Here is a 24,743-nt window from a genome sequence, read left to right as displayed (position 1 = left end):
GAAAAAAAATTATTGGACGTTTACCTATTGTTTTTCATGTCATTATAAGTGATTGACATTCTCCAGATTTTCATTAGCCAAATTAGCAAAGAAAGAAAGAAGAGTTAGGATCTATAGTCTCTAAAGAACCTGCTCCCATTTTATCATTGTTGCTAGTTATATCATAATAGTAACACTAATCATAATAGAAACTGTAATTTATTGAAAAGCTCCTATGTGACAGGCATAGAGCTTTACATATATTACCATTTAATTTAATCCCCAACATGAAGACAGGGACCATATTTTATTCACACCTGTATCCTCAGGACCAGCATAGACACAGAAGATGAATGGTAAATCTTTATCCCAAGAACAGATGTGTAAACAAATGGAGAGTGGGGACAATCCATCTAGTGCTCAAAACAGCTATCATTAGGAAGCCAGTTTTTGTTTTTAGGAGCTATAAATTGAACATCACACCCTGGTAAATTTCACACTAAGTGTATAGAATAACAAGACAATAGAGCTGAAAGCAACCTCAAAAGAGATCTCATTTTGTAGATGTATTCACTAGTTAAGTCACCCTGACAAGTGACTTAACCTCTCCCTGAACCTCAATTTTATTAACAATATGAAGGTAATAACTTCCTTGAAAATGAACAGAGAGTTCCTGGCATTGTGCCTGGCTCTCAATATTTAACAGTTGATATTCTTATTCTATTTGATACCATTTTGTGAATACAGGAATTTAAAAGTATTATTTTTGTTTTAAGAACTTAAAAAATATCAATTCTGTTTTAATGCTGTGCATTCTATGGAAAATATGATAAAAAAAAATCAGTATATTGAGGCAAATTGGACTTCTACGATGATAAAAGAAAGACTAGTCCAAAAAGCAAGCGCAATATAGACCAAAAAAAAAAAAATGTGGTAGAGGGATAGTTTTGAGCATAATTAATAAAAGATATGACCTATAGGGGGGCCGGCCCAGTGGCGCAGTGGCTAAGTTCACACGTTCCGCTTCTCGGCAGCCCGGGGTTCGCTGGTTCGGATCCCGGGTGCGGACATGGCACTGCTTGGCGGCCATGCTGTGGTGGGCGTCCCACGTATAGACTAGAGGAAGATGGGCACGGATGTTGGCTCAGAGCCAGGCTTCCTCGGCAAAAAGAGGAGGACTGGCAGTAGTTAGCTGAGGGCTAATCTTCCTCCAAAAAAGAAAAAAAAAAGATATGACCTATAGGAACATAAGAAAGAGTTCAAAGTAACTTTTGAAAAATACATGTGGGGATTTTATATAAAATTGTTAAAATAAGAATTATTATGATCTTTGAACTATGATATATACATCACCAAGTTATAAAGACCACAAGCTGCTTTTGGAACTCCCATTATAAAGGGGAAACAGATTTTTTAAAAATTCCACAACCTTGGACACTCTATATGAAAAAAATTAATTGTTCACGAACAGCTAAACATGAATGTCTTTAGCCTAAATCTGACTTGTAAAGAGCTTTAATGGTAGACAACAAGAAGTCTGGTTTCTAATCAGTTGAATTCTTCTTTAAAAGTAAGGTGTAAAGGAGTGATGTCAGCATGATGGCACAGTTCCATTGGTGTCTCTCCCTTAAGATACAATAAAAAGCACATTCATTGACCAACAGAGGATATCCACACAACACAATAGATGTCTGAGAGACTCATGCACCCATATGTCTGAAGATGGGGGTACTGGATCCCCTGCAAAGCAGTGGAAGTGGGTAATCAGATCTCCTCCCCATCTCCAGCAGCTGCAATATAGGGCACAGGACCTCACACAGTGGCCAGCATGCAACTCTGAGAGGAGACAGGGGAAAGGCAGCCCTCCGCAGGAATGCTTTCTTTCTTGGAGCTGCCTCTCACCTGTGGGAACACACCACACCAAGGTGGCTCAGTCACTGCAGGGGTACCTCCACCAAGCCAAGCAGCCCAGGTGGGCTGCCAGTGAGTACAAAGCACGAGTGGATGTGGGAAAGAAAGCACTCCCTCCCCTCCTAGACCACCTGGCACATCACCTGGCCAGGGCAGGGGATCCCCGCCAGAACACTTGCACCTGCATATGTGAAGCAGTGGCAGCCAGAAGCAGAGAGGCCAATTGGCACAACTTTCAACAAGCAAACTTCCAACAGATAGGCACAACTGCCAGGGGACATGGTGGGCTCAGAAAACACAACTCCTGAACCCCCCAGTTGTGGCAGGTGGAATCTGCAAACAGGTACTACCACTATGGGCTGGCAAAGTTCCACTCCATCAAACAGCATGAAGAAATACATTAACACTCCAAACCAGAAGGAAAATGACAAGTGTGCATAAACCAATCCTGAAGTTACAGAAATTTATAATCTGAATGAGAGAGAATTCAAAATAGTTATCATAAAGAAACTCAATGAATTACAAGAAAACTGAGAAAGACAGTTCAGTGAACACAGGAATAAAATTAATATGCAGAGGGATTTCTTCAAAAAAGATTGAAACTGCAAAAAAGAAAAAACCAAACAGAAATCCTAGAGATGAAGGACAAAAGAATGAGATAAAAAACTACCTAGAATCCTTAAAAAACAGAGCTGACACTATGGATGACAGAATTAGTAACTTAGAGGACAGAAATAGAAATGCTTCAGGTGGAAGAGGAGAGAGCACTAAGACTAAAAAGAAATGAAGGAATTCTCTGAGAAACATCCAACTCAATTAAGAAATGCAACATAAAGATTGTGGGTATTTCAGAGGGAGAAGTGAGGGAGAAATGAGCAGAGAGCTTGTTCAAAGAAATAATAGCTGAGACCTTCCCAAACCTGGGGAAGGAGCTGGAATTACATGTAAATAAAGCTAATAGAACTCCTAATTACATCAATGTAAAAAGGCCTTCTCCAAGGCATACGTTAGTAAAACTAGCAAAAGTCAATGATAAAGAAGAAATATTAAGGGCAGCAAGGGAGAAGAAAATAACCTACAAAGGAAGCCCTATCAGGCTTTCAGCGGATTTCTCGGCAGAAACATTACAGGCCAGAAAAGAGTGGAATGATATATTCAAAATACTGAAAGACAAAAACTTTCAGCCAAAAACACTCTAGCCTGTGAGACTATCCTTCAGATACAGTGCAGAAATAGAAACTTTCCAAGATAAACAGAAGCAAAGGAAGTTCATCACCACAAGATCCCCCCTACAAGAAATGATCAAGAAGGCGCTCATACCTGAAATAAAAGAAAACGGTTACAAAGCCTTAAGCAAGGAGATAAACAGGCAGACAAAATCAGAAAATTGAAGCTCTCTATCAGAACAGGTTAGCAAATAATTATAACATTAAAGGTGAAGGGAAGGAAAGCATCAAAAATAACTATAATCATCTTATTCCAATCACAAACTCACAACACAAAACAGAATAAGTTGTGACAACAATAACTTAGATGGGGAAGAGGAAAGGAATGGAAACTGCTTAGGCTAAGAAGATATGAGGCTATCAGAAAATGGACTATCTCATTTATGAGATCTTTTATACAAACTTCTTGGTAACCACTAAACAAATCAGAGCAGAGACACAAATGGTAAATAGAAAATTGAGAAAACCATCCTAGAAAATCACCAAACTGAATTGGCAGTAAGCAATACATTGGGTGAGAAACAAGAGAAGTACAGAACAACTAGAAAATAAGAGACAAAATGGCAGCACTAAGCCCTCATATATCAATAGTCACTCTAAATGTTAATGGATTGAATTCTCCAGTCAAAAGACACAGAGTGGCTGGATAGATTAGAAAACAAGACCCAACAATATGCTGCCTCCAGGAAACACATCTCAGCTCTAAAGACAAATCCAGGCTCAGAGTGAAGGGATGAAAGACCATTCTCCAAGCAAATGGCAAACAAAAGAAAACAGGGGTTGCCATACTTATATCGGACAAAGCAGACTTCAAAATAAAACATGCAATGAGAGACAAAGAGGGGCAGTATATAATGAGAAAAAGAGGTGTTTCACCAGAGGACATAACACTTATAAATATGCACCTAACACAGGAGCACCAATGTACGTATAGCAACTATTAACATACCCAAATGGAGAAATTAACAGCAAAACAGTAATAGTAGGGGAGCTCAACACCCCACTTACATCAATGGATAGATCATCCAGACAGAAAGTCAACAAGGAAATAGTGGAATTAAACGAAAAGCTAGAGCAGATGGACTTAGTATATATATACATAGAACACTGAATCCCAAAATAGCAGAATACAGATTCTTCTCAAGTGCACATGGAACATTCTCAAAGATAGACCACGTGTTGGGAAACAAGGCAAGACTCAATAAATTTAAGAAGATAGAAATCATATCAAGCATCTTTTCTGAACATAATACTATGAAATGAGAAACCAACTATAAGAAAAAAGCTGGGAAAGTGACAATATGTGGAAACTAAACAACATACTACTGGACAACCAATGGATCAATGCAGAAACCAAAGGAGTGGGGCTGGTCCAGTGGTGCAGCAGTTAATTCATGTGCTCCGCTTTGGCAGCCTGGGGTTTCCAGTTCAGATCCCAGGTGCAGACCTATGCACTGCTTATCAACCTATGCTGTGGCAGGTGTCCCACATATAAACAGAGAAAGATGGGGGCAGATGTTAACTCAGGACCAATCTTCCTCCCTAAAAATAAGATGATTGGCAGGGGATCTTAGCCTGCAGCTAATCTTCCTCAAAATTAAAGAAAAGAAAAAGAAATTAAAGCAGAAATCAAAAAATACCTGGAGACATACGAAAATGAAAATACATCATACCAACTCATAAGGGACGCAGGAAAAGCAGTCCTAAGAGGGAAATTCATAGCAATACAGGCCCACATTAACAAACAAGAAAAATCTCAAATAGCCCCGTGGCCGAGTGGTTAAGTTCATGTGCTCCGCTGCAGGTGGCCCAGCGTTTCATCAGTTTGAATTCTGGGCACGGACATGGCACTGCTCATCAAGCCACACTGAGGTGGCGTCCCACATGCCACAACTAGAAGGACCCACAACTAAGAATATACAACTATGTACTGGGGGGCTTTGGGGAGAAAAAGGAAAAAAAAATCTCAAATAATCTTAAACTACACCTAACGGAACTAGAAGAGTAAGAACAAACAAAGCCCAAAGTCAACAGAGGGAGGGACATAATAAAAATTAGAGCAGAGGGGCCAGCCTGATGGCACAGTGGTTAAGTGCACACATTCTGCTTCAGCAGCCTGGGGTTCGCTGGTTTAGATCCCTGGTGCAGACATGGCACCGCTTGGCAAGCCATGCTGCCGTAGGCAGCCCATACATAAAGTAGAGGAAGATGGGCATGGATGTTAGCTCAGGACCAGTCTTCCTTAGCAAAAAGAGGAGGATTGGCAACACATGTTAGCCCAGGGCTAATCTTCCTGGAAAAAAAAATTAGAGCAGAAATAAATGAAGTAGAAACCAAAAGATAGTAGAAATATCAATGAAACTAAGAGCTGTTCTTTGTGAAGATAAACAAAATTGACAAACCCTTAGACAGACTCACTAAGAAAAAAAGAGAGAAGTCTCAAATAAACAAAATTAGAAATGAAAGAGGAGAAATTACAATGGATACCACAGAAATACAAAGGATTATAAGAGAATACTATGAAAATCTATATGCAAACAAATTGTATAATCTAGAAGAAGTGGACAAATTCTTAGACTCGTACAACCTTCCCAAACTGGATCCATAAGAAATAGAGAATCTGAATAAACCAATCACAAGTAAAGAGATTGAAACAGTAATCAAAAGCCTTCTCAAAAGTAAAAGTCCAGGACCAGATGGCTTCTCTGGAGAGTCAACCAAGCATTCAAAGAAGATTTAATACCTATTCTTATCAAACTACTCCAAAAAATTGAAGAAGATGGAACACTTCCTAACTCATTCTATGAGGTCAACATCACCCTGATCCCAAAGACAGACAAGGGCAACACAAAGAAGAAAAATTACAGGCCAGTATCACTGATGCACATAGATGCAAAAAACCTCAGCAAAATAATGGCAAACCAAATACAGCAATACATTAAAAGGATCATACACCATGATCAATTGGGACTTACCAAGGATGTAGGGATGGTACATCTGCAAATCAACCAGTGTGATACACCACATTAACAAAATGAGGAATAAAAATCACATGATCATCTCAATAGACGCAGGGAAAGCATTTGACAAGATCCAACATCCATTTATGATAAAAACTCTCAATAAAATGGGTATACAAGGAAAATACCTCAATATAACAAATGCACAGCCAACGTCATACTCAAAGGGATAAAATTGAAAGCCATCTCTCTGAGAACAGGAAGAAGGCAAGGGTGCTCCCTCTGACCACTCTTATTCAACATAGTACTGGAGGTTTTGGCCAGAGCAATGAGGCAAGAAAAAGAAATAAAAGGAATCCAAATTGGCAAAGAAGAAGTGAAACTCTCACTGTTTGCAGACGGCATGATTCTATAACCCTAAATAATCCATTGGAAAACTATTAGAAATAATCAACAACTACAGCAAAGTTGCAGGGTACAAAATCAACTTACAAAAATCAGTTGCATTTCTACACCCTAATAACAAACTAACAGAAACAGAACTCAAGAATACAACCCTATTTACAATCACAACAAAAAGAATAAAATATCTAGGAATAAATTTAACCAAGGAGGTGAAAGATCTATACAATGAAAACTATAAGATATTACTGAAAGAAAGTGATGATGACACAAAGAAATGGAAAGATATTCCATGCACATGGATTGGAACAATAAACATAGCTAAAATAACCATATTATCTAAAGTGATCTACAGATTCAATGAAATCCCAATCACAGTCCCAAGGACATTCTTCGTAGAAACAGAACAAAGAATCCTAAAATTTATATGGAATAACAAAAGACCCCAAATAGCCAAAGCCATCCTGAGAAAAAAGAACAAAGCTGGAAGCATCACAATTCCTGACTTCAAAATATACTACAAAGCTATAGTCATCAAAACAGCATGGTACTAGCAGAAAAACAGACACATAGATCAAGGGAACAGAACTGAAAGCTCAGAAATAAAACCACATATCTACGGACAGCTCATCTTCAACAAAGGAGCAAAGAACATACAATGGAGAACAGAAAGTCCCTTCAATAAGTGGTGGTGGGAAAACAGGGCAGCCACTTGCAAAAGAATGAAAGTAGACCCTTATCTTTCACCATACACAAAAATTAACTCAAAATGGATTAAAGACTTGAAGGTAAGATGTGAAACTATAAAACTCCTAGGAAAAAATATAGATGGTACACTCTTTGACATGGGTCTTAGCAGCATCTTTTTGAATACCATTCTACTCAGGCAAGGGCAGCAAAAGAAAAAAATAAACAAATGGGACTTCATCAGACTAAAGAGCTTCTGCAAGGCAAAGTAAACTTGGAACAAAACAAAAATACAACCCACCAACTGAGAGAAAATATTTGCAAATCATATATCCCACAAGGGGTTACTCTCCAAAATATATAAAGAACTCACACAACTGAACCACGACAAAACAAACAACCTGATCAAAAAGTGGGCTAAGGATGTGGACAGATAGTTTTCCAAAGAAGATATACCAATGACCAATAGGCACATGAAAAGACGTTCAACATCACTAATCATCAGAGAAATGCAAATCAAAACTACAATGAGATATCACATTATATCGGTCAGAATGACTATAATCACCAAGAGAAAAAACAAAAAATGTTGGAGGGGATGTGGAGAAAAGGGAACCGTTATACACTTCTGATGGGAATGCAAACTGATGCAGCCACCCTGGAAAACATTATGGAAATTCCTCAAAAAGTTAAAAATAGAAATACCATACGACCCAGCTATCCCACTACTGGGTATTTATCCAAAGAACTTTAAACTGACAATACAAAGAGACTTCTGCAGCCCTATATTCATTGCAGCATTAGTCACAATATCCAAGACATGAAAGCAACCCAAGTGTTCATCCACTGATGAATGGATAAAGAAGAGGTGGCATATATATACAATGGAATACTACTCAGCCATGAATAAAAGAAAAAATTGCCTCATTTGCAACAATATGGATGGATCTTGAGGGTATTATGTTAAGCAAAATAAGCTAGAGAAAGACAAACACCGTATGATTTCACTCATATGTAGAAGATAAACAAACACATGGACAAAGAGAACAGATTAGTGGTTACCAGAGGGGAAGGGGGTTGGGGTGGGCATAAGTGGTAAAGGGGTACATATACATGGTGACTGACAATAATGTACACCTGAAATTTCACAATGTTATAAACCATTATGACATCAATAAAATAATTTTTTTTTAAAGGTGTGATTTCTTCTTTAAAAGTAAGGGCTGAGCTGAGCCAGCTCTCTATTTAAGGAAATTGAGATGAGCAAACAGAAGTTAAAATTCAGGGTCTCTCCTCAATAGTAGCAGAATGAAGAGGAAAGTAACAGGGGAGCCACAAGAAGACAAAGTAATGATAATCAGACAGTCAGGCTTTTTTTTACTAAGGAAATATATTTTACAATCTGTAGATTTTTACTAAACAACAATTAATCAAATGGGAGGGAAGAATACATGTGTTTTCAGTTATATAAGTGTTCATAAAATTTAACTACCACATGCTCAGACTATGGTGCTTATTCCTACAAGATAAGTGGGTAAACCAAGAAAGAGGGAAATATAGTTACAGGAAACAATGGGTCCAATTCAGGAGAGCCACAAAGGGCTGTCCTGGGCTGACCGTATCCAGCAAGCCTAGAGAGTAATCAATCATCTTAGATTGGAGCAGGAGGATGGATGTTCCTAAGGGAAGTCACTCAAGGAAAAAACACATTTGATAAAATATATAATATGATCAAGTTTGAAATAAAATGATGCCATGATAAAGGCAAAAAGCACAAGAATAAATGAAAGTCAATTAGAAACTCCAAGGGATAAAAATGGTATACAAGGAAGAAAATATAATCATAGTACATTAATTGCTATGTCTGAATGATACTTACTCATTAACAATATACATTTTAAAAGTCTCCAAGAGACAAAGTAAAGATTTAATCATCTTTAAAACTGAATACAATGTAAATGCTATACATCTCATAAAAGTAGGAAGTTCAGAATTTGTGAAGGGGAAGAGGGAAAGAGCTGAAAGTGGATTACAGATGCTAACGTTGTCATCTTACAAAGTGGAGAGTAAATAGAGACTGCAGTTGATGAAAGAAGAAACAAAGGTATAATAATATTAAGTTTAAAAGATAACTATGGAGAAACTAAACATATTAATACAATTATATTTGGAAGATGAAGAAGAGTGACATCTAAAATGGACAAAGCAAGAAAAAAAGACAAATTAAAAGTGGTTATAGATGGAGATCAGGATTTTGGGTGAAGGGGAGTGGGACAGAAAATAGTAGTTTTTTATTATAAGCCTTTTGTAGTATTTGATTTTCTTAAAACAATGCACTGTGTTACTTTCCTGGAAAAAAATTCCAGCAGAGGAGGTTCAGTCAAATCCTAAATTCTTTTGCATAGAAATTCCTCTGTCCCATTAGAAAAGTCCATATCCTTGTTGTTCTATAACTACAAACACACTTTTGGAATTCACCATTAAAGAGGGGAGTTTGGAAATATTATTCTATTTCTTGGAAAGACTTGGTCACAGATTACCACCTCAAATAACTTTGTAAATCTAAAAGGAAATGAGGAGTTGGTGTCAAGATGGTGGAGTAGGCAGACTCTGAACTCACCTCCTCCCATGAACACAATCAAGCTACAACTACTTTTGGAACAATTACCCCTGAGAGAGAATGAAAACTGCATAAAAAGAACCACTGCAACAAGGAATAGTCCTGACTGAGGGGAAGAGGTAGAAATTCCTTCTGGAGAGAAAAAAAGCCACCTTTGCAAGCCTCAGTGCTTCATGGGCAGCCAGCCAGGAGCAACTCTAAGGTATGCAGCATTCCCAGGAGGAATTGGGTACCTGAACTAGGGAGCATTACTGCTATAAGCAACCTTCAGACTCAGCACAACTGAGACAAGTGTCATAATATCTGGCTTTGCTGGCTATTAACTACAACAGGGAACACCCATTGAAAAGCTATTGGACATGAGCTGAAAAAATCCATCTCTTAAAGGGCCCACACACAAATTCACAGGTTTCAGAAAGCAACCTGAAATCACCATAAAGAAAGGTACAAACTCCTTTGGTGAAAAGAGACTCACCTGATAGGCTTGGGGTGCATCTTGGTGAGAGGTGAGACCACTCCAGGGACTGAGACATTGGCGGCAGCCATTATTGTGACCTAGTACAGGAGAGCTGATACAGATGCTGGTAGACACCATTGGAGTTCTTCCCCTGGTCTGTTAGCCCAGGGTCTGCCCCACCCACTAAAACATCGATTTAATCCAGCTCAGCCAGGGCAGGCACCCCGTGCTAGGGACTGGCCCCACTGGACAGCAAACCCTTGGGAAACTTTTCTACCTGCATAAATTGGGTATCTGGATCCACTTCAGGCTGGAAATTGGCTCAGCTTCTGCAGGGCAGGGTGTGCTTGAGGAGAGGTAGCATGGATGAGGCATTGGTGGAGTGTGTGGGGGGCTCTGCAGTGGGGTAACTGGGCAGGCTCCAAGAGGCTGGGACATGTGTACAGCCCAGGACTATGCTGACAGTGTGTGTGGACCTGATGGCCATGGGGCTTATCAGCAACAGAAGACCTGTCCTTCACAAACAGCCACATAGGGGATCGGTCCCACCTTCCAAAGCCTGAAACAATTGGGTGCTCATGTGCCTGGGGCAAGCCCCACTCAGCTGCTCTCCTGAGAGAGCTGACAACAACCTTGCAGGCCAGAGGAGTACAGAAATTGTAATCCCCTGAGCCTAGCAACCAGCCATACTGGGGGCCTAATCAATAACAGAAAAACTGCAACAGGAATGTGCTATTAGATCTTGAAGCCAATAGTGCTGGGGCTCCCCAACCCAAGAAAGTGACTGAAAGGTCTATAGCAGCCACGTGCAGCTGATAATTACAAACAGCCAGCCAGGGGGACAGGCTAGATGCCCTGGGCACCTGCAGCAATAGCAACACTGCCAAAACAGAAGGACACATGGAGCCCACACAGGGGTCACTCCTGGAACATTTGGAACTGGTAATGAGAGGAAAGCATACCGTGGGGCCTCAAAAGGCATCTCATACATAAGGCCACTTCTCCAAGATCAGGAGACATAGCTAACCCACCTGATACATAGATATAAGCACAGAGAAGGAGGCACAATGAGGAGACAGAGGAATACATTCCAAGCAGGGAAGCAAGACAAAACCCCAGAAAAAGAACTAAATGAAGCACAAATAAGCAATCTACCTGACAAAGAGTTCAAACAAAAAGTCATTGGGATGCTCACTGACCTTGGGAGAAGATTGGATGAACACAGTGAGAACATCAACAAAGAATTGGACAATATAAAAAAAACTAATCAGAAATTAAAAATACAATACTGGGAATGAAAATTCCCTAGAGTGACTCAATAGCAGAGTAGCTGATACAGAAGAATGGATCAGTGAGCTGGACAAAAGACTACAGGAAATTACCCAAACCAAACAGATAAAAGAAAAGATTAAAAAGAACGAGAACAGTCTAAGGGAAGTCTGAGACAATATCAAGCACACTAACATTCATATTATGAGTGTCCCAGAAGGTGAAGAGAAAGACAAAGGGACAGAGAATGTATTTGAGGAAATAATATCTGAAAATCTTCCTAAGCTAAGGAAGGAAATAGACATCCAAGTATAGGAAGCACAGATAGCATCAAACATGATAAACACAATGAGGCCCACACCAAGACACATTGTAATTTAAATGGCCAAAATTAAAGATAAAGAGATAATCCTAAAAGCCATAAGAGAAAGGCAACAAATGACATACAAAGGAAACCCCATAAGGATATCAGCTGACTTCTCAGCAGAAATATTACAGGCTAGAAGGAAGTGGCATGATAAATTTAAAGTGCTGAAAGGAAAAAAAGCTACAGCCAAGAACACTCTACCCAGCAAGGTTATCACTTAAAAAGGGAGGAGAGATAAAGAGTTTCCTAGACAAGCAAAAATTAAAGGAGTTTATCACCAAGAAACCAGTTTTACAGGAAATACTAAGGGGACTTATTTAAGTGGGAAAGAGAAGACCACAAATAGGAATAACAAAATTACCCCCAAAAAAAGGGCAATAAAATCACTGGTAAGGGCAAAAATACAGTAAAGGTAGCAGATCAAACACCTATGAAGATAATATGGAGGTCAAAAGACAAAAGTACTAAAATTACCTATTTCAATGAGAAGAAGGTAATGGATACACACACACAAAATAAAAGGTTAGACATGATATCAAAAACATAAAATGTGGGAGGAGGGGAGCAAGAGTAGAGCTTTTAGAAAGAGGTCAAACTAAAGAGACTATCAATTCAATACAGATTGCTGTACACGTAGGTTATTATATATGAACCTCCTGGTAATCAGACATCAGAAACCTATAATAAATACACAAAAAATTAAGAGAATGGGAGGCTGGCCTTGTGGCCGAGTGGTTAAGTAAGCATGCTCCACTATGGCAGCCCAGGGTTTCTCTGGTTTGGATCCTGGACGCGGACATGGCACCACTCATCAGACCACGTTGAGGTGGCGTCTCACGTACTACAAGTAAAATACACAACTATGTACTGGGGGGATTTGGGGAGAAAAAGTGGAAAGAAAAAAAAGAGGATTGGCAACAATTGTTAGCTCAGGTGCCAACCTTTAAAAAAAAAAAAAAGAAGAAGAAAATTGGTAACAGTTGTTAGTTCAGGTGCCAATCTTTAAAAAAAAAATTAAGAGAAAGGGACCCAAACACAATACTAAAGAATGCCATCAAACCACGAGGAAAGAGAGCAAGAGAAGAGGAAAGGAACAGAGAAAAACTACTAAAACACTCAGAAAAAAGGTAACAAACTGGGATAAGTACATATATATCTATAGCTATTTTAAAAGCCAATGGACTAAATGCTCCAATCAAAAGACATAGGGTGGCTGAGTGGATAAAACAAATGAGACCCAAATATATGCTGCATACAAGAGACACACTTCAGACCTAAAGACACTCACAAACTGAAAGTGAAGGGATGGAAAAAGATATTCCAAGCAAATGGCAAGCAAAAGAAAGCTGGGGTAGCAATACTCATAACAGGCAAAACAGACTTTAAAACAAAAACTGTAACAGGAGACAAAGAAGGACACTACATAATGATACAGGGAACAATCCAACAAGAAGATATAACACTTATAAATATCTATGCTCAACATAGGAGCACCTAAATATATAAAGCAATTATTAACAGACACAAAAAAATTACCTGGAGACAAATGAAAATACAACATGCCAAAATCTATGGGACACAGCAAAATCAGTTCTAAGAGTGAAGTTTATAGCAATATAGGCCTACCTCAACAAACAAGAAAAATCCCAAATAAGCTATCAATGGCACATCTACAGGAACTGGAAAAAGAAGAAAAAACAAAGCCCCAAATCAGCAGAAGGAAGGAAATAATAAAAATCCAAGCAGAAATAAATGAAATAGAGACTAAAAAATTTTTTTAAAAATCAATGACACCAAGAGGGGAAGCTTCCTAACTTTTTCTACAAAGCCAACACCTCAACAAAGCAAAAATCCTCAACAAAATACTAGCAAATAGAATACAACAATACATTAAAAAGATCATATATCATGATCAAGTGGGTTTTATTCCAGGGATGCAGGGATTGTTCAACATCTGCAAATCAATCAACGTGATATAGCACATTAACAAAAGGAAGAATAATCACATAATCATCGAGTAGATGCAGAGAAAGCATTTGACAAGACACAGCACCCATTCTTGATAAAAACTCTAAGAAAAGTGGGTATAAAAGGAAAATACCTCAACATAATAAAGGCCATATATGACAAACCCACTGCTAATATCATACTCAGTGGAGAAAAACGGAAAGCTATCCCTCTAAGCTTTCTAAAACAAGGATGCCCACTGTCACCACTCTTGTTTAACACTGTATTGGAAATCTTAGCCAGAGCAATCAGGCAAGAAAAAGAAATAAAAGGGATCCAAATTGGAAAGGAAGAAGTGAAACTGTCAGTATTTGCAGATGGCAAGATTTTATATATAGAAAACCCTAAAGAATCCACTAAAAAACTTTTAGAAATAAGAAATGAATACAGTCAAGTCTCAGGATACAAAATCAACATACAAAAGTCAGTTGTGTTTCTATACAATAAGAACAAAATAGCAGAAAGAGAAATTAAGAATACAATCCTGTTTCCAATTGCAACAAAAAGAATAAAATACCTAGGAACAAACTTAACCAAAGAGGTGAAAGATCTGTACACCCAAAACTATAAAACATTGTTGAAAGAAATTGAAGACACAAAGAAATGGAAAGATATTCCATGTTCTTGGATTCGAAGAATTAACATAGTTAAAATGTCCATACTTCCTAAAGCAATCTACAGATTCAATACAATCCCAATCAAAATCACAATGACATTCTTCGCAGAAATAGAACAAAGAATCCTAAAATTTATATGGAACATCAAAAGACTCTGAATAGCCAAAGGAATCCTGAGAAAAAAGAACAAAGCTAGTGGTATCACACTGCCAGATTTCAGAATATACTGCAAAGCTATAGTAACCAAAATGGCATGGTTCTGGCAAAAAACAGACACACAGCTTGGGGAGGTGGAGCAAAATGGCGGGGTGAGCTACCCAGGACTCTCTCCCCTCTAAAGTACAACAAAGGACTGAAAAAAAAAAATAACCTGAATTTCAGCTAATGAACCTAATGCCAGGACTCAGAGACCTACAGTATCAAAAGACAGAAGACGGAGCCCCTAATGCCTGCCTCGGAGGAGCTGGAACTGGGTAAGAGAGAACATCGCTCCATCCCCTAGAAACCAGGATTGCCACATGGGTCCGGGAAGGAGCAGGGGAGAGGCTGTGCGACCAGGGCATCATCTAGGACTCCTGCTGCCGGTACAGTGGAAACCTGCTGACAGGGGAAAGCTTCCCTGCACAGGGACCCCATAAACGCAGGGCGGGAGACCAGAGAACAGAACTGATCGAATCCAGATCCGTGCGTGAGAGAAACCACCCCCGCCCCCGGCCCTGGCAAAGCGCACTGGGCACCAACATCTTGCCCAAAGGTGGAGAGCTCAGAACACGTGGATCTTGACCCCCATCTAGTGGCGACAGGTGGTAACTGCAACCGAATTCTACCACCATGCGAAAAAACCGCTTCTCTACCATCCAGCAATTTATAAAAGCCCCAGACCAGAAGGAAAACAATAAAAACATAGAATTAAGTCCTGAGGACTTGGAATTAGGTAAACTAAATGAAAATGAGTTCAGAGCAGCTATAATAAAAAAACTCAATGAGGTAGAGATAAAGAGAAATAAGCCGAGTTCTGGAGTTACTTCACAAAAGAGATTGAAATTATAAAGAAGAATCAAACAGAATTACTAGAGATGAAAAACACAATGGACCAGATAAAACAGAATACAGATTCCCTGAATGCCCACGTAGACTCCATAGAAGAGCAAATTAGCATAATCGAAGATAGACAGGCTGAATTGCTCCAGACAGAGGAAGAAAGAGAACTAAGGATTAAAAGGAATGAGGAAAGTATTAGAGAGATAGCAGATTCAATGTGGAGAAAGAATTTAAGGATCATAGGAATTCCCAAGAACGTAGAAAAGGAAAGTGGAGCAGAAAGTGTGCTTAATGAAATTATAGAAGAGAACTTCCCAAATCTAGGGATTGAGGGAGAAATGTGTGTAGAGGAAGTTTTCAGATCTCCTAGATTTGTCAATGTAAAAAGAGCTACTGCAAGGCATATAGTAGTAAAATTGGCAAAAAGCAATGACAAAGAAAGAATACTCAGGGCTGCACGAAATAAGAGAATTACCTAGAAGAGAGCCCCTATTAGACTTTCAGTGGATTTCTCTGCAGAAACCTTACAAGCTAGGAGAGAATGGAGTGACATATTCAAAGCTTTAAAAGATAAAAATCTTCAGCCAAGAATACTCTATCCAGCAAGAATATCCTTCAGATATGAGGGAGAAATTAAGTCTTTTCCAGACAAACAATAGTTAAAGGAATTTGTAACCAAAAGTCCTCCACTACAAGAAATCCTCAAGAAGGCTCTCATACCTGAAAAAAGAAAAAGGGAGAAAGGGGTCACAAACCACAGAGTAGGGAGAGAGATAAATAGAAGCAGAATAGGATAGCAACTATTCAACTATAGCATTAGGCTAAATGTAAGGAAACTACCAAAGCACAGACGATCTTATCACTCTAACTACAAACTCATAACACAAGTTGGAACAAGAAGTGAAAATAATAATTTAGGAGGGGAAGAGCAAAGGGACTAAATTAGTCTAGGCCAAGTAAGTAAGAGACCACCAGAGAATAGACTATATTATACACGAGATTCTAAATACAAACTTCAGGGTAGACACTAAACTAAACAACAGAACAGAGACACAAAACATAAATAAGCAAAAATCTAAGAAACCCAGCATAAGAAATTGCAGTATCAAATGGGTAGGATAAAGCACACAGGAAGAGAAAAGCAGGAAAGCCAGATAATGAGCAGCAGATTGACAGCTTTAAGTCCACATGCATCAATAATCACTCTCAATGTAAACAGATTGAACTCTCCAATAAAAAGACACAGAGTGGCAAAATGGATTAAAGAACAAGATCCAACAATTTGTTGCCTCCAGGAAACACACCTCAGCCCCAAGGACAAACACAGGCTCAGAGTGAAGGGGTGGAAGACCATACTTCAAGCTAATAGCAAGGAAAAGAAAGCAGGTGTTGCAATTCTTATATCAGACAAAGTGGATTTCAAAATAAGACAGGTAAAGAGAGACACACAGGGACAATATATAATGATCAAAGGGAGACTTCATCAAGAAGAAATAACGCTTATAAATATCTATGCACCCAACATAGGAGCACCAAGGTTCATAAAGCAACTATTAACAGACCTAAAGGAAGATGTTAAAAACAATACAATAATAGTAGGGGACCTCAACACACCACTCACATCAATGTACTGATCATCCAGACAGAAAATTAACAAAGAAATAGTGGAGCTAAACGAAAAACTAAAACAATTGGACTTAACAGACATATATAGATCACTTCACCCTAAAAAAACAGAATACACATTCTTCTCAAGTGCACATGGAACATTCTCAAGGATAGACCATATGTTGGGAAACAAGGCAAGCCTCTACAAATTTAAAAAAATTGAAATAATAACAAGCATCTTCTCTGATCATAATGCTATAAGGCTAGAAATTAATTACAAGAAAAAAGCTGAGAAAGGCACAAAGATGTGGAGACTAAACAATACACTACTGAACAAGCAATGGATCATTGATGAAATTAAAGAAGAAATCAAAAAATGCCTGGAAACTAATGAAAATGATAACACGCCATACCAACTCATATGGGATACAGCAAAAGTTGTATTAAGAGAAAAATTCATCGCAATACAGGCACATCTTAACAAACAAGAAAAATCCCAAATAAGCAATCTTAAACTACACCTAACTGAACTAGAGAAAGAAGAACAAATAAAGCCCAAAGGCAGCAGAAGGAGAGAAATAATAAAAATCAGAGCAGAAATAAATACTATTGAAACGAAAAAGGCGGTAGAAAGGATCAATGAAACAAAGAGCTGGTTCTTTGAGAAGATAAATAAAATTGACAAACCCCTAGCCAGACTTAGAAAGAAGAAAAGGGAGAAAGCTCAAATAAACAAAATCAGAAATGAACGAGGAGAAATAACAACAGACTCTGCAGAAATACAAGGGATTATAAGAGAATACTACAAAAAACTCTAACAGAATGGATAACCTAGAGGAAATGGATAAATTCTTGGACTCTTACAATCTCCCAAAGCTCACTCAAGAAGAAGCAGACAATTTGAACAGACCAATCACAAGGAAAGAGATTGAAACAGCGATCAAAAACATCCCAAAGAATAAAACCCCAGGACCAGATGGCTTCCCCAAGGAATTCTACCAAACTTTCAGAGAGGATTTAACTCCTATCCTTTTCAAGCTATTCCAAAAAATTAGGGAAGATGGAACACTTCCTAATACATTCTGTGAGGCCAACATCACGCTGATACCAAAGCCAGACAAGGACGCCACGAAAAAAGAGAACTACAGGCCAATATCACTGATGAACATAGATGCAAAAATTCTAAACAAAATTTTGGCCACCAGAATTCAGCAATTCATCAAAAGGATCATACATCATGATCAAGTGGGATTTATACCAGGGACACAGGGATGGTTCAACATCCGCAAATCAATCAACGTGATACACCACATCAACAAACTGAGGAATAAAAACCACATGATCATCTCAATAGATGCAGAGAAGGCATTTGACAAGATCCAACAGCCGTTTATGATAAAAACTCTGAACCAAATGGGCATAGAAGGGAACTACCTCAACATAATAAAGGCCATATATGACAAGCCCACAGCCAACATCATACTCAATGGGCAAAAACTGAGTGCCATCCCCCTGAAAACAGGAATAAGACAAGGATGCCCTCTATCACCACTCTTATTTAACATAGTACTGGAGGTCCTGGCCAGAGCAATCAGGCAAGATAAAGGAATAAAAGGAATCCAAATAGGGAGGGAAGAAGTGAAAACAACTCTCACTGTTTACAGATGACATGATCTTATATATACAAAACCCCAAAGAATCCATTGGAAAACTCTTAGAAGTAATCAACAACTACAGCAAAGTTGCAGGGTATAAAATCAATTTGCATAAATCAGTAGCATTTCTATATTCTAACAATGAACTGACAGAAAAAGAACACAATACCATTCACAACAGCAACAAAAAGAATAAAATACCTCAGGGTAAATTTAACTGAGGAAGTGAAGGACCTATATAATGAAAATTACAAGGCCTTTCTGAGAGAATTGGTTGATGACATAAGGAGATGGAAAGACATTCCATGTACAGGGTTTGGAAGAATAAACATAGTTAAAATGTCCGTTCTACCTAAAGCAATTTACAGATTCAATGCTATCCCAATCAGAATCCCAATGACGTTCTTTACAGAATTAGAACAAAGAATCCTAAAATTTATATGGGGCAACAAAAGACCCCAAATTGCTTAAGCAATCCTGAGAAAAAAGAAATCGGAGGCATTACAATCCCTGACTTCAAAACTTACTACAAAGCTACAGTAATCAAAACAGCATGGTACTGGTACAAAAACAGGTGCACAGATCAATGGAACAGAATTGAAAGCCCAGAAATAAAACCACACATCTATGGACAGCTTATCTTCGACAAAGGAGCAAAGTGCATACAATGGAGAAAAGAAAGTCTTTTCAACAAATGGTGCTGGGAAAACTGGAAAGCCAAATGTAAAAGAATGAAAATTGACCATTCTTTTTCACCATTCACCAAAATAAACTCAAAATGGATCAAAGACCTAAAGGTGAGACTTGAAACCATAAGGCTTCTAGAAGAAAACGTAGGCAGTACAATCTTTGACATCAGTATTAAAAGGACCTTTTCGGACACCATGTCTTCTCAGAGAAGGGAGACAATAGAAAGAATAAACAAATGGGACTTCATCAGACTAAAGAGCTTCTTCAAGGCAAATGAAAACAGGATTGAAACAAAAAAAACAACCCACTAACTGGGAAAAAATATTTGCAAGTCATATATCTGACAAAGGATTAAAATCCATAATATATAAAGAACTCTCGCAACTCAACAACAAAAAATCAAACAACCCGATTGAAGAATGGGCTGGAGACATGAACAGACATTTCTCCAAAGAAGATATATGGATGGCCAATAGGCACATGAAAAGATGCTCATCATCGCTGATCATCAGGGAAATCCAAATCAAAACTACACTAAGATATCACCTTACACCCATTACAATGACAAAAATATCTAAATCTAATAGTAACAAATGTTGGAGAGGTTGTGGAGAGAATCGAACACTCATACACTGCTGGTGGGAATGCAAACTACTGCAGCCACTATGGAAAATAGTATGGAGATTCCTCAAAAAATTAAAAATAGAACTACCATATGATTCAGCCATTCCACTACAGGGTATCTATCCAATGAGCCTGAAGTAAGCAATTCCAAAAGTCCTATGCACCCCAATGTTCATTGCAGCATTATTTACAATAGCCAAGACATGGAAGCAACCTAAGTGCCCACCAACAGATGAATGGATAAAGAAGTTGTGGTATATATATACAATGGAATACTACTCAGCTGCAAAACAGAACAAAATCATCCCATTTGCAACAACATGGATGGACCTTGAGGGAATTATGTTAAGTGAAATAAGCCAGTTAGAGAAGGATAATCTCTGTATGACTCGACTCATATGAGGAATTTAAAAGTGTGGACAAAGAGAACAGATTAGTGGCTACCAGGGGAAAGGTGGCGAGGGGGGTGGGCACAAAGGGTGAAGTGTGCACCTACAACACGAATGACAAACATTAATGTACAACTGAAATCACACAAGATTGTAACCTATCATTAACTCAATAAAAAAAAAAAAACAGACACACAGATCAATGGAAGATAATTGAGAGCCCAGAAATAAACCCACTCATTTATGGATATCTAATTTTCGACAATGAGTCAAGAACAAACAATGAAGAAAGGAAAGTCTCTTCAATAAATTGTGTTGGGGAAACTGGACAGCCAAATGCAAAGAATGAAAGTAGACCATTATCTTACACCATAGACAAAAATTAACTCACAGTGGATTAAAGACTTGAATGTACGACCTGAAACCATTAAACTTCTAAAAGAAAACACAGGCAGTACACTCTTTGACATCAGTCTTAGCAGCATATTTTCAAGTACCATGTCTGACCAGGCAAGGGAAGTGACAGAAAAAATAAACAAATGGTACTACATCAAACTAAAAAGCTTCTGCACAGAAAAGGAAATCATCAACAAGAAGAAAAGACAACCTAACAACTGGGAGAGGATATTTGCAAACCACAGATCTGATAAGGGGTTATTATCCAAAATATAGAAAGAAATCATACATCTCAAAACCAAAAACTTAAAAACTCGATTAAAAAATGGGCAAAAGATCTGAACAGACATTTCTCCAAAGAAGATATACAGATAGCCAACAGGAACATGAAAAGATGTTCAACATCATTAACAATAGTTTAGGGAAATGCAAACCAAAACTACAATGGGATATCACCTTACTCCTGTCAGAATGGCTATAATTAACAAGATAGGAAACAGTAAGTGTTGGAGAGGATGTGGAGAGAAGGGAATCCTCATAACACTGCTGGTGGGAGTGCAAATTGGTGCAGCCACTATGAAAAGCACTATAGAGTTTCCTCAGAAATTGAAGAATAGAACTACCATACAATCCAGCTATTCCACTGCTGGGCATTTTTCCAAAGAACATGAAAACATGAATGCATAAAGATACATGCACCCCTATGTTCACTGCAGCCTTATTCACAATAGCCAAGACTTGGAAGCAACCTAGGTGCCCATCAAGGGATGAAGGGATAAAGAAGATGTGGTATATATATACACAATGGAATACTACTCAGCCCTAAGAAATGATGAAATCTGGCCATTTGTGACAACATGGATGGACCTCGAGGGTATTATGCTAATTGAAATAAGTCAGAAGGAGAAAGTCAAATACTGTATGATCTCACTCATAAATAGAAGATAAAAACAACAACAAACACATGGCAACAGAGATTGGATTGGTGGTTACCAGAGAAGGGGGTGGGGGAATGGGGTGTTTAGGCTCACATGTGTGTAGTGGTGGATTGTAATTAATCTTTGGGTGGTGAACATGATGTAATCTACACAGAAATTGAAACATATAATGATGTGCACCTGAAATTTATATAATGTTATAAACCAATGTTACCACAATAAAAAATAATAATAAAAATAAAAGGAAATGAGGTAGGTGAAGGTAAAAAAAAAAAAAAAATAGAGATTTTCTTTTTTGTAACTCTGCCTTCAAAACTAATGAACTCCAATGACTAAACTGGTTATAGGTTCTTTCAGTGCCGATGACAGTTTAACTGCAAAGTTAAGATCCCTTGCCTTCTCCTGATCTCAAGATTTTTAGCAGCTGTGATTTCACATTATTTGGCAGAAATGTTTAACACAAGCATCTGGGATTCTTTCACGTCAACTGTTGCTCTTTAAGAAGGGTATTCTTTACTTAAATTACTACTTTTCTTTTTAAGACTACTTCAGAAGAAATGAATGTCCCCTCCACATTCCCTGCCAACACTCAATTTCAAAATTCAGCCTGCTCTAGGAAATTGAGAAGGAACCTCCTTTCTAAATCTGAAAAGCTTCAGGATAGTCCCCAGGGTGAACAGCATCTCTGGGATGGATCCTCAAACCCACTTCCAGATGGAACCCTGGATGTAGACGAGCAGATCCAGGCTCCCAACCCCTTTTCAGATGACAGCCTCCGGAAAGATGTGCGTGGCAGAGATCTAATCCTCTGATTCCAGATGTGGGCCAAAGAGCACAAGAATAAGTTGAATCATCTTCTCCCCTACCATATATAATTCCCTGAGAGAGAAAGTCTTCTGACGCCACCCCAACAACACTCCACAGTAAATTTCCAGGGAGCTGAGTCTCCAGAGATGGAAGCCTTATTGTTCTCTCACATTTTTTCTCTCTTCCTATTTTCCACCTTCAATCCAAAAGATAGACTGTGCCTCACCTGGGTCAAGGTGCTTATCTCTGGGCACACTTTGGGGATTCGGTTATTCTGAAGGTCTAGAGTCTTCAGGCCAGGCAGTTTTTCCAATGTTGAGGGCATCTTTGTTATCTTCTTCCCATTCAAGGTAACAATCTTAGTGTTTTTACCACCCTTCAGTGCTCTTACCAATAACCTTTCAGCCATGGGCTTGGAAGAAAAATAGAAAAGGGAGAAGGTTACCATTGGAGATTAAGTGCCCTATTATGCATCTTTAGAACTTATAATTACAGAATTGGTGTGTCATGGAAACAAACATTCTGAGGTCTAACATGGTGAAGGTGGGAGGCATCAGATAGTTTCCTGTGTAAAAGGTAGGGAGGGGAAATAGCTGATTCCAGGTTTAGGGCAAAAAGGTACAAGATGAGCTAGAATATCTAATGCTAGAGACATGGAAGTTATCAAAGACTAATGATATTGCATCAAAAAGACATAGAAGCCAACTTCTAGGGGCACCCATGGGTTCTAAAATGGGAACACTTGAGGATCAGAAAGAACGAATAACCTAGAGTGAACTGAAACACATTAAAATACATTAAAATCTAAGCATTCATAATGGTATTTTAAAAATAAACTCACTGAGTACATTGGGACTTGTTAGAGAACAAACTCATTAGTCTGAAAATTGATAAAGGGAAGAAAAGTAAGGCATTTATTTTGCTTTTCCAGTACAAATCACAATTTAGCATAGCCTAATAGTTAATAAAGTTCTTATTCATAGAAAAATTGAAGCTAATAAATGAAGAAGGAAAAATACATTTAGAAAGATCATCACTTTTTCAAATCCTAATGAAATAAATAATGGATCTGCAAAGATCATAAGTGGATACTAAAAGCATTACATGAGAGTTTGGTGAGGAACTTTAAGAAAACAGGCTAATAGTCCACTAATCAATTTTAGCATCATTAAAACTGAGACAATCACATGTTATAAGTCTCATGATGTGATGTAATAAAAAGTACACAGCACCACCTATGAAATATTCTTGCCTAAATATTGAATCTGGATCTACCCATGCTTCTAGATGTAGCCACCATTTACAGAAAACATGAGGCCTAAAGAACAAGCCACATTCTTCTCAATGAAGCAGTCAGCCGAATCTAGAACATGAGAAATTCTACACGGCAAGCGACACAAGGTTTAACCAACAAATCAAGAGCATGATAAAAAGAAGGGGAAACTGTAATGAAATAAATGAGACTTAAGAGAAATAACAGCCAAATGCAATGTGTGGCCCTTGTTCGGATCCTGATGAGAATAAAAATATTGCAGAGTTAATTGGGGAAATTTGATCATGAACTGGATATTAGATGATAGGAATTACTAATTCTGTTATATGTGATATTGGTGTGGAGGTAGTGTTTTTTAAAAATGTACTTAACATTTAGAAATGTATATACAATTTTCAGATGAAATTACACAATGTCTTGGACTTTCTTTAAAATAATCAGGGAGGAAAAGTAGGAGAAAGAAACAGATCAAACAAGATTAAGAAACATTGATAATTATTAATACACAGTAATGGGTACATAGGGGTTCATTTTACTATTCTCATTATATTTTGTGTATATTTGAAAATTTCCAAGTAAAAGATTAAGACAAAGACAAAAAGAGGAGGAAGGGGGGAGGAGCTGAAGGCAGTGATATTTGATTACTATTAGAACACCATTGTGCCCAGTTATGAGGCTTGGAGACATTTGGGTTACAACTATATATGCCACATTTAGATTGCTGATTTCCAAAAAGTTAAACACTACAAAATACATTCTGCATTGAAAGTGTACAGAGCATGATTCAATCCTTCCCTTGTAATCCAGAAATCACTTTATT

General features: G+C 38.1%; 1 protein-coding gene across 7 annotated transcripts in view; it reads right to left on the bottom strand.

Annotated features, from left to right (window-relative positions):
- LRRC69 (leucine rich repeat containing 69) overlaps positions 1 to 24,743 on the bottom strand; it is a 127,945-nt gene that overhangs the window by 91,562 nt on the left and 11,640 nt on the right. For 5 of the 7 annotated variants that reach the window (XM_070631715.1, XM_070631720.1, XM_070631721.1 and 2 more), the window contains exon 1: positions 22,877 to 23,228. In XM_070631715.1, coding sequence (XP_070487816.1) covers positions 22,877 to 23,098 — 222 coding nt within the window. In that variant the 5' untranslated portion in view covers positions 23,099 to 23,228. Of the gene's footprint in view, positions 1 to 22,876; positions 23,229 to 23,491; positions 23,956 to 24,743 lie in introns of those variants that run through there. The other 2 variants (XM_070631717.1, XM_070631719.1) reach the window with 2 other exon arrangements.

The sequence above is a fragment of the Equus przewalskii genome, chromosome 8 (genome assembly GCF_037783145.1).
Source record: "Equus przewalskii isolate Varuska chromosome 8, EquPr2, whole genome shotgun sequence".
NCBI classification, from domain to species: domain Eukaryota; kingdom Metazoa; phylum Chordata; class Mammalia; order Perissodactyla; family Equidae; genus Equus; species Equus przewalskii.
The sequence above is the reverse complement of the archived record's forward strand: the minus strand, read 5'-3'. Positions and strand labels throughout refer to the sequence as shown.